This window comes from Tympanuchus pallidicinctus, unplaced genomic scaffold (assembly GCF_026119805.1).
Source record: "Tympanuchus pallidicinctus isolate F22 unplaced genomic scaffold, pur_lepc_1.0 scaffold8, whole genome shotgun sequence".
Classification (NCBI taxonomy): domain Eukaryota; kingdom Metazoa; phylum Chordata; class Aves; order Galliformes; family Phasianidae; genus Tympanuchus; species Tympanuchus pallidicinctus.
The window spans coordinates 43,893,715-43,909,491 of NW_026294802.1; the positions used below are offsets into that span (position 1 = coordinate 43,893,715).

At 35.3% G+C, this 15,777-nt stretch overlaps 1 protein-coding gene across 3 annotated transcripts; it reads left to right on the forward strand.

The window, feature by feature from the left end:
* The first annotated feature begins 519 nt into the window (after positions 1–519).
* On the forward strand, positions 520–14,273 carry MLC1 (modulator of VRAC current 1). Of its 3 annotated transcripts, none has more exons than XM_052669208.1 (12): positions 520–657; positions 1,347–1,544; positions 3,284–3,373; positions 5,605–5,658; positions 5,765–5,866; positions 7,956–8,057; positions 8,654–8,725; positions 9,190–9,306; positions 10,220–10,276; positions 11,283–11,405; positions 11,493–11,660; positions 13,710–14,273. In XM_052669208.1, exons 2-12 carry the CDS (start codon positions 1,365–1,367, stop codon positions 13,782–13,784), a joined length of 1,140 nt encoding a protein of 379 aa, XP_052525168.1. In that variant the 5' UTR covers positions 520–657; positions 1,347–1,364; the 3' UTR covers positions 13,785–14,273. The 3 variants fall into 3 exon arrangements, with proteins under 3 accessions (XP_052525168.1, XP_052525169.1, XP_052525170.1); XM_052669209.1 differs by having other exon boundaries at positions 11,496–11,660; XM_052669210.1 differs by lacking the exon at positions 5,605–5,658 and having other exon boundaries at positions 5,780–5,866.
* The last annotated feature ends 1,504 nt before the right edge of the window (positions 14,274–15,777 follow it).

Consider the following 15,777-nt stretch of genomic DNA (forward strand, 5'->3'; position numbering starts at 1 on the left):
ATAAGTTGTGTAGTCGTCATGGTAGAAGTGTGAATGTCAGTATGATGCCAATGTGCAGGTTTTATCTGTGCACTCTAGTAAGACAGGGTTAATAGAAAAAAGATAAAGAGTTCTACAGTGAAGATAAGGTTCTTGATAAGTTTTTAACTTATAACTTCCCAACTTTTTGTGATACTTGAATTTTTACTTGTAGGTTATTCTAGGAAAATGCTGTGTTTTAAGTAGCTCTTGCTCTTTTGAAACAAGGACTAGATTGTTGAATATCATAATCACAAGTTATGATAGTAACTAAAGCTGATAAACTACAAGTGAGATTTAATTTAGTATGCCAAGTAAAGAATAGTACAAAAAGAGATGTTTGAAACTTTCTTAATTTGCTGGTGTGATTTGGAAGCAGCTCTTAATGTGAGTAGTGCGGTCATTTTCTAGTGTATTCTGTTAATTAAAATTCAAGAAGCATTTTCCTGTTCCCTGGCTTAACTCAAGTTTTTGCTGTGCTTTTGTTCCGTATCTGAATAGATGTTGTTGAAAGCCAAAGTGTAAGGGAGAACTTTTCAAAGACGGCATGACTCACTGAGCGGTGAGAAGATCACAAAGTGTACGGGCATCTGTGTTCACAGGACTGCTTTAAACTGGCAGTTAACTTTTCAGTCAGAGGTAAGCGTGAAGTTTTTTAACTGTTGAAAAATGTGCAGTAACTTTAATGTAAGGTACTCAAGGTATTTTAACAGATTGCAGGCAGTGAGATGAACAGAATGGGGCAAACAAGCAACATGGTTGCTATTGGACAAGTTAGAAAGAAATTGCTGTAGCCGAATTACTGTGATTTTGTGAGCTTATTGGTGTCATAGTGAAGTTTGTCATTTCAGATGTCTGTTAAGTTTTAAAGTCAAATGCAATTTAACATCTAGACATGTTTTAAAATGTTTGTCAATCCCTCAGATTTTTTTTTCAAAAAAAAAAAGAAAAGAAAAGAAAAAAAAGAAGGGAATTATTTGGTTGTAGGGTTACCCTCAAATTACACGTCTCCAAAGATGTTTTTTAGATCTTCCCATAAAAGTCTGTTGAGTTTGTGTGTAGATACACAAACTTTCATTTTGTTGGTATTTATACTGTACTGTGATGTATTATTGTGAACCATGGCTATATAATGTAATTTAGTTACTGAGTGCAATTAGTTGGCAAGCATGCATACTTCAAAATATAAATGCAGCTCTGTACTAATTTTTACTTGTTTATTCTTCTTAAATAGAAAAAAAAAAAATTGGGCACTGATCTGAATATGTGAAGAAACTAAATTAGATTTTTGATCTTTCTTTGTCCTCTGCATTGCCATTATTATTTAGTTGTCTTTACAAAGTGTTATGACTAGGGAAGAAGGTTACAGAGAAGAGTTCAGCTATGACAGAATGCCAACTTTGGAGCGGGGAAAGCAAGAGAATGGAAATTATATACCGGATATCAAATCCAGTGACCTTCAGCTATCAAAGAGGCTGCACCCCTGCTTTATTTACAGAACGTGGATCTTTTCTTTGCTGATGGGTGTAAGTAAATGATAAAGAGTAAAAATTAAAAATTCTTGGGGAGGTTCTCTAATCTGTCCTGTTTCAGATCATTTAGGGAGTCATAATTACACCCTTGATAGGACTGAATATAAATACTTGTATGGAAAGAAACATACTTAGCAAACTTAAAATGTAACTTTTAATTGACTAATAATATTCTTTGGAGTGTTTTGCAGTAACTAAATATGCTTCATGAAGGCTGATTTTTGTATTTAACATTAAATGAAGTATGTGTGGTAGTTGTAAATATCAGCCTTTATTTATGAATTAGTAATGCCTCTTTGTGAAGTATGTAAATTATCCTAATCACGTGCCTACTTTAAATTTTTATTTGAACTATTGAGAGTACTTGCCTTGATAGCATTTTGACATTAAAAATGCATGTAGTATTTAGTTGTCAAATTTTACTTTAGGTTTTCATAAAGCTATGGACTTTTTTGATAGAATTCTCATGTAATGACTTACATTTCTTACATGAGCATCATAGTGATATGAATTGTTGTAGCACTGGTAGAATCACTGGACGCTGATCTTACACAAGCATCATGTTACTCCATGTTGTAGCCAAGTTAATTAAAGCTCATTACAGCAATTACAATTAAGTCTTCTTCTTAAGTCTTTTTTTTTCTTTTCTATGAGTTGGTATGTTTTGAAGACTAATTTTTGTAAGAGCTGAAATGTTTCACTGTTTATAGGGTAATAAATCATTTTTGCATAGTGAATAAAAGCAGTGCTTTACTTTCATGGAAACAACTGAACGCTCTTTTTGTTCTGACAGTCTGTGTAACGTGGCTTTCCTTTTGGATGTATGGTGACACAAAAAGAACAAAATAAGAACTGGCTTTCCTTGCATTAAATTTTCTCAGCGTATGTGTGCTAGGCAACAGAAGTTCCATGGTGAACAGAACTGTGTTCATGGGGTGGTTGCAAGCTATAGAGTGACATCAGAGTGGCTAGCAATGGCTGTTCTTGTGCAGGAACACAGTGAGTTTTTTGATGAGGACTTTTTAAAGACATCAGAAATCTGCAGCTTGAAAAAAATGCCCAAATAATAAAGAACAGCTGTTCTGTCCCCCATCTTTCCAACCTCTTTGAAGGAATGTCTACTCAGAGCAGAAAGAAAAATGGTTAGTAGAAGATACTAATCATTTGATGCTGAAAATTTAGCCCTAATTGTGGGCTAATTCCTGATGAAAGGAGTGATTAGGGAGGGAGCAGCAGAAATTGAGCGTTTATGGTTATGCCACTGAATCAAAGTGGGAAGGGAGTTTGGAGGGAGAAAGGAGTGCAGGTGGATGTACCTTAGTCAGTATATCCTTACACTATTTTTGTTACTATTTTCTTGTTGGTAGTTGCCCATGTGAACTGTGAATTTTGGTAAAGCCAAGCAGATTATGCAAAGTAGAGGTTTACTTATGTTTTCTGAAACTTTTTTTTTTTTAAATGTTGAACCCTCTGCAATTACCTTGTGATAATTTCCTTAGGTGTTTGCCAAGTCAAGGCACAGTACCTGATTCAGACATGCTTTTTTGGTAGTAAGTCTTGGTAACCAGTGAAATGTATTCCTCAGAACTCAGCATGCTTAGATATTTTGCTTCAAAATTATTCACACAAAGACTACATTATTGTCCATCAGTAGCTCAGCTTGAAAGGAATTACTGATTTTTATCTTTACAGTAGTTTTATTGTACTAATCCATGTTATTTGTTGCTTTGCAGACTTGCCTCCTTCTTACCTCTGGGTTTTCACTGTATCTGGGAAATATTTTTCCATCTGAAATGGATTATTTACGTTGCGCAGCAGGTTCAGTAAGCATTCTTAATTATTTGCTGTGGCTGTTTGACAGCAAAAACAGTAAATGTTGTGTATTTATTTTCTTCTTTATTTCATCTTTTTATTATTAATTTACTTCATGAAAAAATTATTTTTCTTTAACACTTTAACTTGTTAAAGTGGGTACTTTTCAGGCCACTACTAAGGGAATAGCCATTTTTACAAATGGTGTTGTGCTGCCATTTTTGTTTATCAGCTTACCATGGACAGCCATTAATTATCTGCTTGAGTGGTTTTTCTATGCCTTACTTGAAGAAAAATTTGTACTGTTATGCACTTGCAGAATTTGTTGCCTAAATGCTGTTGGAATGTATTTCAGTGTATTACATTTTTCATTATATTTTGCCATAATACCCAAGTACTGAGGCAGACTGAAGAAGTTCTCTGTATTATTATTGTTTTCTTAACAAAATGTGAATCAATCGTATCTGACATTTTCAAAATCCACTAATTTTTACTGCACATCTGGGCCCTCATATTTGTCTTATGTTATTGTATCAAGCACTGCAATGGGCTGCCCAGGGAGGTGTTGGAGTCACCGACCCTGGAGGTATTCAAGGAATGTTTGGATTTTGTGCTGGGGGACGTGGTTTAGTGAGTGCTATTGGTGGTAGGTGTATGGTTGGATTGAGTGATCTTGAAGGTCTTTTCCAATCTTGGTGATTCTGTGATTAATTTATTCTTTAGATCTTAGCTTATAAGATGAGTCTGATGTACTTGTTTTGTTTGTGACAGGATTCTGTTCTGTCGTTACTATTTTGTCAACTTGACTTGTGGATTTATTTTAAGTTAGGTGCAAGGCTAATGCTTTACACAAGTACCAGGAGTTCTGTGGGTGAGCTGTGACTTATCTTTCTGTTAGAGAGATTAGAATAATGTTGAAGCAGTTTTTGAAGCCAGTGTCTTCACTGAACTATTACACTGTGCACCATTAATGTAGTTACTGAGATATATCTTTTTCTGCCTCAAATATGGTCTCTTTGAACTTTGCATTTACTGAGAATTTCCAAAGAGACAGAAGGTTAAGTGACAGATCACTTTTATGTTGGGTTTGAATGGCTTGCTGTTGTTGAAGACGTGTATGTTTGGGTCTGTATGTGGGCAAAGTGTTTCAGCTCCTGCTGCAGATAATGGCAGTGTAGTTGGAAGAGTCTATAGAACTGTATAATCTACTGACTACTAAATGTCTGGCTTAGGAAGAGCAGAATTGCTCTCTAGAATGTATTGACCATCTTGACTAGGAGTAGAATTCAGTTGTCTAAATGCAGTCACATTGTGTTCTAGAGACCCTAGGGCGTTCAGGATATAAATGTATCAATTCATGATGTTAAAGATGGGTCACTTAGGTGCTAAGGCAGTGCTGCCAAGAATTTTGAATTTCCATATTAATCTAATTATAGGGGTTTCATTGTTAAGCTGTCAGTGCTCAGACTTGTTAGAAGATAATTAGTGAACAAATGCAACGGTTATTACATGATTCATCACTTAACCTGAAAATCTTATCCATAATTTTAGTTTAGTATATTCATATTTTACTTATGAATATATTGTACAATTGCATACATGTGAAAAACAGAGTTGGATCCGTAATAGTAACATATCTAATGTGGTGGGGAGCAACTGGGGCTTGAGAAATTGCTTTGTGAAACTTTTCCTTTTTGTGTGATTTTTCCATTTAGCTCTGCTCTTTTGTAGTGAAATTTTCCTAGTGAAAGTAACAGAGGTTCTAGGCATGATTCTTAAATTGTAATGTCTCAGCAGACTGGTTTTTATCAAGTTCTTCAGAAGAGTGTGGTTGAGATTTTAAACAACCATTATGTTGTATTTTTAAAAGAATATGGAGGCCCAGTGCAGGAGTAGCTGTGCTATTCTTTTCCTTCTTAAAGATGTTCTAGAGTTAATTTAGCTAACAAAGGTATGGAATGACTCATGAGACTTCCATGCTTTCCTTTATGCATCACATTGTGCTGGGTAGCTAGTCAAAAGTGAGGATTGGAAACTTCTAGTAATCCTCCAGAACCAGTTGTAATTAATGAGCCCAGTGAAGGAGGATGGTCTTTCCTCAGAGTTTCTATTTTCAGTTTGTCTAATTATTAGCTGTAATATGTAATATTAAATCTGACTCAATTAAAAACACATATAGAAAAATATATTTAATATTCTTTGTGCAGAATATCCCACTGGTTTTCTCTCTTAATTTTCCCAGTGTATTCCTTCAGCAGTTGTGAGCTTTGCTATAGCAAGGAATAAAATTAATGTGGTAAGTGAAAGATTTTTTTTGGCAATTATATCAATTATATCTTTTTTTTTTTTTTCCTGTTGTTTGTAAGATGAGAGTGAAACCCATTCTGAAATTTGTTTTACAGATACCCAATTTTCAGATTCTGTTTGTCTCTACATTTGCTGTTACAACAACATGTTTAATTTGGTTTGGATGCAAACTTGTCCTGAATCCATCAGCTATAAATGTAAGTTAATGGAATAATTGCTAATTAAAGCAACATTTATCTTTGCTTTACAAAAAAAAAAAAAAAGAAAAAGTAACCACATAGTTTTCAGTCTACAAAGATCATCTGCCAGTAACTTTACTTTCTGGGGTAAGACAAGACCTGAAAAATTGAATTCAGAAATAAAACCTCATGATACAGCTAACTTACTGGAGATGAGTATGAAAATGACTTTCTTGTATTTTAAGTTCAGGAGTATGAATGAGATGTTGAAGGGTGATCCACTTTTACCAACTGTCATTTTATTTTTCTTTTGATCGAAGAAACTTCTTAAAAAACTGTTGTTTAAATTATTTGATGTTTTTTTTCTGCAAGAGCAGGATCAGAATAACACTGAAAACAGTTTAGTACTTCAGTTATAGATAAGGCAATTTTCAGGATCAAATTATATTGAAATGGAAGTGTCCCAAGCAGTGGTATTGTATGACATCTTCAGATTAAGTATAACTCTTTCTTGGATCTTCTACATTGTACAGTTTTGCTTCTGAAGTCATCAAGTAAAGAAGGTTTTGATGAATGTTTCTTGCATATATTAACAAAGAAAGGCAGCTGTTAGTATTATTTAAAATGCACTTATTTCATGCAGGGGAGAGTTCTTTGTTTTTGAATCACAGCCTTAACACTTGTCTTTGGTAGTCTAAGCCAAACAGTAACATTATAGGGTTTTTTGGTTATGGTAAAATGTTCTGAGTCCTCTATTCTATATAAGAATATGAAGTGTGAGAATAATTCTGTGAAGTAATATAGCAGTAGTAGGTATTAGTGTTGATAAATGCTCAGACTATCACAGAACAGCTCAATACAACTATGTCAGACATTTTACATGAATGTTAATGACAGACACCAGTCTGTCCCTGTAATTATGGTGCTTCTGGACCCAAACTTGAATATCTACTTGACACTGCACCGTAAATGTGGCCTTGTCAGCATATCTTGGTACCAGTGCTACATGTCAAAACATTGTAGTTTGCAGGCTGGATTCTATACCCAAAAGAGCCTTTAAAATCTGCCAGCTATGACCTTTTTCAAAATAAATATGTATATATATGTACTGAAAGGTAATGTTGGAGAAAAACTTAGATTTGATCATCCCAGAAATAGGTCTACCATGAAGAAGCACTTAGTTCACTGAGCTGTGTTTTACTCAGATTGTATGGATTTTTAATGGAGTTAGTTCTCCTTGAATTTTTGGTGCTTTACCCAATGGCCACATCTAGCCACCAAATTTTTTTTTGGGCTGCTACTGGAAAAACATTGTGCTTCCAAAGACTTACAGAGGGAGATCTACTCTGCCTAACTTGCACACCTCTAGAAGATTATTAAACCCACATGGAGTTGCTATTGTCTCATGAAAAGAGGTAGATAATGAACTGAAGAAAAGTATTCCATTCGGTGTATTCTTGTCTTGAAGATGAACAACGGCAGAAGGGATGGCAGTATATATTTTTTTTTACATGGTAATGTAGTCTGTTAGACCTGGAAGAGTTGCAATCACATCTACTAGCACTAGGCAGAACACAGAGCTAGGATTCTTGGCCCAGTTCTTTGGAATGTGTTTTCATTCAGTATTAGGCATTGTATCAGACAATTTGCGTTGCAGCGTAGAGTTTGGAAGCCTGTGGCCCTCTCTCTCTCCCAGTGGATTTCCTTTGCCTCACAGGCTAGTCAGACTCCCTCTTGTTTGTCTTCTTTCTTTTTCTATGAGTTTTTATGATTTGCTGCACTGTTCTGGTTTCATTTCTGCAAAATGCAGCAATACCCAGAACATCCCCCATGTTATTAACTGCTTTTTTGGAAGACAGTGGTGTACTGTTTTTCAGGCAGATCATTTTCATAATTGAAATAAATATCTCCTTCTCAGATTAAGTATTCTCAGTATTATGTAGATAACTAAGTGTTCTAGAAATTCATCAAAAATAAAAAGTTTTTAAAAGCATCCAATCAGCAGATGCATCTAAATATCACAGCATGTAGACAGCTGGATCCTGCCCCGTTTGTTACTTTTAATATCAAAGATGTAACTTATTTATGTCTGGAATTCCACTGGCAGATAAATTTCAACTTGATTCTACTTATTCTGCTGGAAATCTTCATGGCAACTACTGTCATCATTTCAGCTAGATCTACTGAAGACTGCTGTATGAGAAAGAAAGTAGGTACCCTAAAGTTAGAGTTGATATAGAGTTGATTGTTTTTTGATGTTTCTCTAAGTAACTGTAAAAACGTGTTAGATTTTTCCTATATTATGTGTGATACCTGGACAATAAATATTGGCTTCAGGTTTTTCTTTAAGCGCTTTTCCAAATCACACTCTTGTTTCTGTGTTACTTTTTTTACCTACTACTGAAGCCATTTCATGATTTGGTGGAAGCACTGTTTGCTAGACAAAGTCATACTGTAAATGTCTTCTTTCAGTTACCGTGTCAGCAAAATCAGAAGGATTTACATCAGATTTTCAGAAATCTTTCAGACTTTGAAAGGCTAAGGAAGAAAGTAGAAAAGAGAGATGGCTGTATTTCACTGTTGAGTGGTGGTAGTATAACAGCTCATCTGGGACTACTTTGTTTATTTTCAGTGTGACTGATGCAGGCTGACACTGTCAAGTATTGCCAAGTGTTGCTTTTGGTTCTGATGGGCCAACCAGACGTTACGTGCCACCTGTAACAGGATCTGTAACAAGTTTTACAAAATGTAAAAGCAAATCTATTATTAGCATATTTTTCAGTCACAATTTTTAATTTCTTCTAGAATGCCACATACGATGGTACCATTGCTTTGAGCAATGTCAGCTTTCCTGCCCGAATTCTGAAGTCATACTCAGTAAGTACTTGTTTTCCGTCTTTATATCAATTTATTCTTGCATCATTATAAGTGCCAAAATCCTTTAAAGTCAGAAACAGATCGATGTAGGTAAGCACTGCAAGAATTAGAAATATGAGATGGATCCTAAAATGCTTCCTTTTAGAATATTATAAGATAAATAACTGCCATGTACAGTGGGAAAAAGATTATTTAATGACCTAAGGATAAATACTGTAAACTGAACTGTTGTTTAGTGGAGCTAATAAATGAGAGTATAAACATGCATAATAAAGCTGAACTTGCTTTCATTTAAGCCAGCTGGAGTTTTGCCATATTTTACATCTGTGGAACATTGACTTTTTGTATATCTAATAGCATAAATGCTATTTTTTTTTTTCCCAGGGAGTTCTTTTCCACAGGCAAATAGGAATTTTGTTTTTTAAATGAACTATTTATAACTTGTGTGTTCTACTTTGTTTTAGGTAATTGAAGTGATAATTGGAATTTCGTCAGTATTTGGTGGCATAATTGCTTTAAATATGGATGTTCTGGTGTCAGGTCCATATCTTTCAGTAACATTCTTTTGGATCTTGGTTGCTGTAAGTAGTTTGAAATGAATGTACTCTTTTAAAACAGCGTATTTGATTTTTCTTTCTCTTTTTCACTGTGCTGGAATGTTTATTTGACCCTAAAATTAATTGGAAATTTCTGCATTGCAAATAAATGCTTCAGTATATCTAGTCTATTATGTAATGATGGTTCTACTTTGATTTTCAAGACTTTGGTCCTTAAAACATATTGTGATACATTTTCAGTCCCCAGAAACATGGAAATGAGTAATAAGGGTTTTAAAGATGTTGTGTTTTGTGAAACAATTCCTAGATTTTAGAGTATTTCAGGCTGCAAAATAAGAAGTTGTGTTAAATTTCAGTGTGATAGGTTCCTCAGGATATCACCTTTAGCTCATCAGAATTAACTGGATTAAAAGCCTGAGGCTGTGTTTGGTAATGCTTGTCACTAATAACAGCCTGCACCTAGGAACAGTGCAGTCGTAAAGAATGATGTGATAACTCTGCTTGCCAAAAGCTGAACAAGCTGAGAAGGATGACAATGAACACTAGATTTATATATGGCTCCTATGTCTGGAAAATTCCTCTCAGGAAATGGAAAAGGATTGTAAACAACTTCTTCAGCATGCAAAACTCACAGCGTTCTGTGGGGCTCATTAGATTTTAAGGTGGAAACGTCAAGTTTTGTGGTTAATATTTCATTATGTGGAGGTTTAATGCATGATCCTCATTTAAATGTAAGCTAAATGAAGATTAGTTTTATCTCTGTTTAATTAATTGATTCACAGTACTGTCACTAAAAATATATGCAGTTCATGTCTTCATTAAATTTAGGATGTGATCTATGACTAGTGGGAATCACTGTTACACAGTTGTAAATTGTGCAATTTTCAAGTAGGTAAATCCTTATTTGTTACACTTTCTTATCTTGTATTCTGTTTAGTGCTTTCCTAGTGCTATCGCAAGTCATGTGGCTGCTGAATATCCAAGTAAATGTCTGGTAAGTGTGTAAAGTCCTTGAATTTTGCCATTAGAATATAATAATATTCATATTTGTTCGTTTGTTTGTAGTTACTTGTACAAATGTAACAGATGTATTGTGTAACAAGAATGTAAGTTGATATTTCTGAAAAGAAGAAATCCTGTCCATGAAATTCTAAGAACTGGTGGGTTTTTTGTTTGTTTGTTTTGTTTGTTTTATTTTTACTGGTTTCTTAGAAATGGACATTGCTTTATGGAAAAAAAATACCTCATATCATACACAGAGAAATGCTTTCATGCTCCTGAGCTCCATTCCATTCCCTTTCCATTATGTGCTTTCTGAAGGAAGAAAATTAGGGGTGCAGTCCATATAGGATCTAGAACCTGTTATAAACAAATTTCTATCTATATGACTAGCAAGAAAACTGAAGAATGTTCTATAAAGCACATTTATTTCCTGAGTGTCCCAGATGTGTAGTTAAGTCTCCTTAAAACATCTGCTCTAAGTTACAGTCATTCAACCATACTTAAGTCAGTCATAATGCATGACCACAACAGAAGTCAGAATTTGATCCTTTAGGATGATATTTGAATGAAAACTAAGCTGCTATTTTATTGTAATAAATTTGCCTCAAAGCACTCAATTTGTTTCAGATTTTAAGTCTGCAATATCTGCTGTTAATTCTCAGTATTTCATACAAACTGAAAAAGAAATGATACTTCTTTACTAGCTTTCTAAATTTCATATTGTTTCCTCTATCTGCATTTGAAAGACACTTTTATAATTAGACAAAAGACCCATCACACTTCTTAAAAGGAAAATGAATTATAAAACAGCAGTATTTAGGCTAGGAAATTTAGTCAAAGCTTGCTTCTGTATCTCCATATAGTAAATGGCTGTTAAGATTTTTCTTGTATGTGTAATCTTACACTTCTGTAATGCTTGCTTAAGGGAATACAGCTCACAAACAACATTTTTACTTGTTTTTTTCCCCTTTTAATATTTATAATCTTGTTTTATTTAGGTTGAGGTCCTGATTGCCATTAGCAGTGTCACATCCCCATTGTTGTTCACTGCTTCTGGATACTTATCCTTCAGTATCATGCAAGTTGTTGACATCTTTAAAAATTATCCACCTGCTGTTAAAGTATGTATTTTGATGCAATTGGAAAATTAACATTTACCAATTCATGTAGCAACAAAAGAATGAAGATATCTATGTCTCTATTTTCAGCAGTCTTATGATGTACTACTGTTGCTTCTGATGTTGATGCTGCTAATTCAGGCATGCCTTACTATCGGAACTGTAATACAGTGTGTAAATTACAAGACAAAAATGAAACTGCAGGATTCGTCCTGGACAGAATCACAGGTTAAAAAACAGGAGTACAGAACTACAGAGGTATGTATTTATAACCACAATGAAGTTTAAATAAGTAGCATAAATTTATAGCAAAGATGATAGGTCTTGCATGACCCTATCATGAAATCAATGAAATTAAATGTTTTAAATGCTGGCAGAAGTTTTGGACTGTGAAATGAGTTGTCAGTATAGTTGTCTTTTCAGTGGCTGTGAATTTCCAAGGGGAATGAATTTGCTAAACATAGTTAGTTCTAAGTTCCCTGAACTGCAAATGAGAAGTGTTAGGTACACTGAGCATAGCATCAACACTTGGAAAGCTGCATGAGTGGCTACTTGTGCTGGTCAGTTTGAAGTAGTGAACAGAGGAGAGTATCTGGAATCCCAGGGCTCTCCATGTCCTAACTATTTTACTAAAGTTGGCAATGAAGATCAAAATTGACATCCTGTGTTTCCTTCCTGCACTTAAGTGTTTGAGCCATCCTTTCAGTTACAGATATATAAATACTTTCATAGAGCATGGTGATGCCAGTATTGCTGTTATTCATGTGACTTGAGTGGTCTTCCAGGGAATAGTGAAATCCAAATCATGTCAGATATGCACAGATTGACTACATGCATCTCACAGAATCACAGAATCACAGAATCACAGAATCACCTGGGTTGGAAGGGACCTCAAGGATCATGTAGTTCCAACCCCCCTGCCTAGCAGGGCCACCAAACGTACACATTCAGATCAGGTTGCCCAGGACCCCGTCCAACCTGGCCTTGAACACGTCCAAGGACGGGGCATCCACAACCTCCCTGGGCAGCCCGTTCCAGGGCCTAACCACTCTCCTTGTGAAGAACTTCCCCCTAACATCCAACCTAAATCTTCCCTCCTTCAACTTGGATCCATTTCCCCTAGTCCTGCTGTTATCAGCCCTTCTGAAGAGTTTACTCCCCTCCTGGGTGTAGGTTCCCTTCAGGTATTGATAGGCTGCAATGAGGTCGCCCCGCAGCCTTCTCTTCTCCAGGCTGAACAAGCCCAACTCCCTCAGCCTGTCCTCATAGCACAGCACAGCACATTTAGCCCGTAGGCTTTCCTCATCTCTTCTGAACAAAGCAAAGTGCTGTATTAAAGAACAGGGAAGAGTAAGTCGTGTTAACTGGATGGTTTCTGTATGGCTCAGCATTGAAAAGGTTGAGTGCTGTATTCAGTCCTTTTTCTAAAAGGAGCACCCACAATGAATCAGCACAGCTAGGATGTGCAGGAAGTACACAGCAACAGTACAGCTGTTACACAATTGGTAATAGAAAATGGAAGCTGTGGATTTAAGTGCCCTTCAGGCTGCTGAAGGCATTCAGTAGAAGTCACTGATTTTTTGGTTCTGTGACCTGAGAGCTATGTTCTGCATAAAAGATGGAACTCAGCAGCATTTCACGGAATCACTGAATTGTAGGGGTTGGAAGGGACCTCCAGAGATCATCGAGTCCAACCCCCACAGCTGTAAGTTATATTTTTGAGCTTAAGTGATGGCATGGCTAAACCATTCTCTTCAGGTATCTGCTAAATGCAAAAAGAAGCAATTTTTCTAGAAAAGCAACATCTTATTATTTGCGTTGTAGTGTTTAAACACAGGAATAATGTGACAGGTGAAGGTGTATGTCTCTGTGGCTTTTAAGCAGTCTGCATTCTTAGGCAAGATCTTAATTTACTTGCATGTGTGTAGATGAATCTTGCTTCAGTTGCATTGTTGGGACTACTGCTAGTTACTACTTTGAGTTCAGAGATTTAGGTTGTAGAGCTTTTAAATAATTTTTTGACAAAAAAAATTGACATGTCTGAAGTTATGTGTTTAAAGTAGGATTTTGACCAAATTTCATTGGCCCAAATGTTTAAGTACTACACTGTTTACATTATTATATTTGTCTGTTGTAAATATGTACTATACAGTATACAAAGTTTTACAATTTATAGTATATACTGTATTCAGACTATAGCTGTGTTTATGTTCTCCCAGATTGTCTCATGTTTACTTGCTTTAAATTCTGTTTTTAACCAAAATGTTGTTTCGTGTTTCCATTTGTTTGAAATTTTTTTACTTCTAGGTTTCCAATAATACCTTAAAGGATTTTGACAAAGACAAAGCCTGGAAAGCAGTTGTGGTGCAGATGGCTCAGTAGTTTGGATTCTGCAAATACAGCCACTACAGAACAATCCAATCCAATAAATCTACTGTTTGAACTAAGGCTTAAAAACTTTTCAGTTTATAAACAGCAACATAGTTACAGCAGTAGGAGCCAATGAATAACACAATAAATATTGCCTTTCTAATCATTTTTGAAATATGTTGATAACATTTTTAACAAATCTGTCTTTTCTGTTGGTATCTGCATCTTAGTCTTTCTTTTGAAGTTATCACTGGGGAAAAAGTAATGACTCACACACTGATAGCGAAATAAAACATGACTATGCAGTAGGCTTCGTGTGTTTGCAAGAGATTGTAATAACTGCAGTTATGCAGTATGTGTAACTGATAAATGCTTTTGTAAAGTTATGAATACAAATTACAATTGTTATTTCTGCTTATACTTCACTTTTGTAGGAGTTGTAAAGTTCTTTTTTGTTTCATTGCTTTTATATAAATAAAAGTCTGTTATCTGAAAGCTCAAGGATATGAATTGATATGCTACCTGTAGAGATGAAAATAGAATAATTTCTCAAATTCAGCTTCATCTTCTGACTTTTAAGGGAGGAAGGGAGATTTGCTGTCAAAACTCAAAGTAAAAGTAAAACAAACAAACAAACAACAAACACATACAGCCAAATAACCAGAGATCCCACTGATAGGAGTTTTTTCACACTTGAAAATGTATGTTTGGCATGCTATTTTTCATTTATTTCTTTTCCTTACTATCTTTAAAACTTGAGGGATGTAGTTGCTCCATTCAGATTGCCTTTACTTCCTATGTGAATTAAGATTGAATAGGTTATGAACAATATAAATTTCCACATTGATAGACTTTTGAATTTACATTGGGTTAGCTGCAAAGTGGTGGGGGCTTTTTTGTCTGTTTTTTTTTTTCTTTTTTTTTTTTTCCTGTTTGTTTTTGAAAGATAGGATGCAGAAGTTCATTCTTTCTCGTTGAATGTGCAACCAAATCATTTATTCAGAACATGGTGAAAGCTCTCCAATTCTGGTGAGGGGAATTGAGAAACAGGTATGTCTGGGTGAGGGTTGCAGCCCTTCAGGTATGTTAATGTGTTTTTTTGATTCTTTTTAGGAGAGCTGATAGAATTTTAATATCGAGAGAATACTCTTTCAAGTTTATAGCAGTGCTTCTTAAGAACACAAATACAGAAATCTCTCCATTCACATAAAAAAGTGGGTTGTTTTAGCCCAGGCTAATTCATCATCAACTAGAGGATGCTGCTGCTGTTTACTGGTCGTGGTGGGAACATTTTAGCAGCAAGGCAAATGAACAATACTATCATCTCTGCTACAATCTTGCAATTGAAGGGTTTGAATGCATCTCAGCTGCTGGCTTGTATGTGATAAAGTGCCTTGGATAAAAAGAATCTGTGCCTAAAAGAGGTATCTTTTTTTGTGAAGGGATGTTTGGCTTTGATTATGAAGAAGGTGAGATCTAATTAGATCTTCTATTACTGAGCACTGATGGAGAAGAAATTAGTAATAAATGACACATGCTTAAGGAATCTGCTTTCCTCAGTAGGCCCTACTTACAAGGCACTGAGCTTCTTTAGTCTCTTTGTGTCAGATGATTTGAGATGCTCTTCCAAATGGTAAGAATCTTTTAAACTGCTACTGATTTTGGGTGTTCTCTCAGGAATGACCCAGAACAGCCTAATTGTTACAGAGTGTAATCAAGTTTGTTTACCTTTCCTTTGGGAAACTGAAGTATTTTAATGATAGGTGAAGAAAAAAGCATTCGTGTAAAATAAAGAGGAAACTAAATAGACTATGGATACTAGTCTGCAAGTTGACTTATCTTAAGCAAGAAAGAAAATTGTGGAAGTAGGAGGAAGACTTTTACACCATAACCAATATAGGGCTGGCAGTTGATATGAAAAGGCTTTTTCAGGCTTCCCTATAAATCTCACTGTGGTCAAATGCATTTGTATCTCAAAGCAACAGCCCCTGCGGGCCCCTGCTAC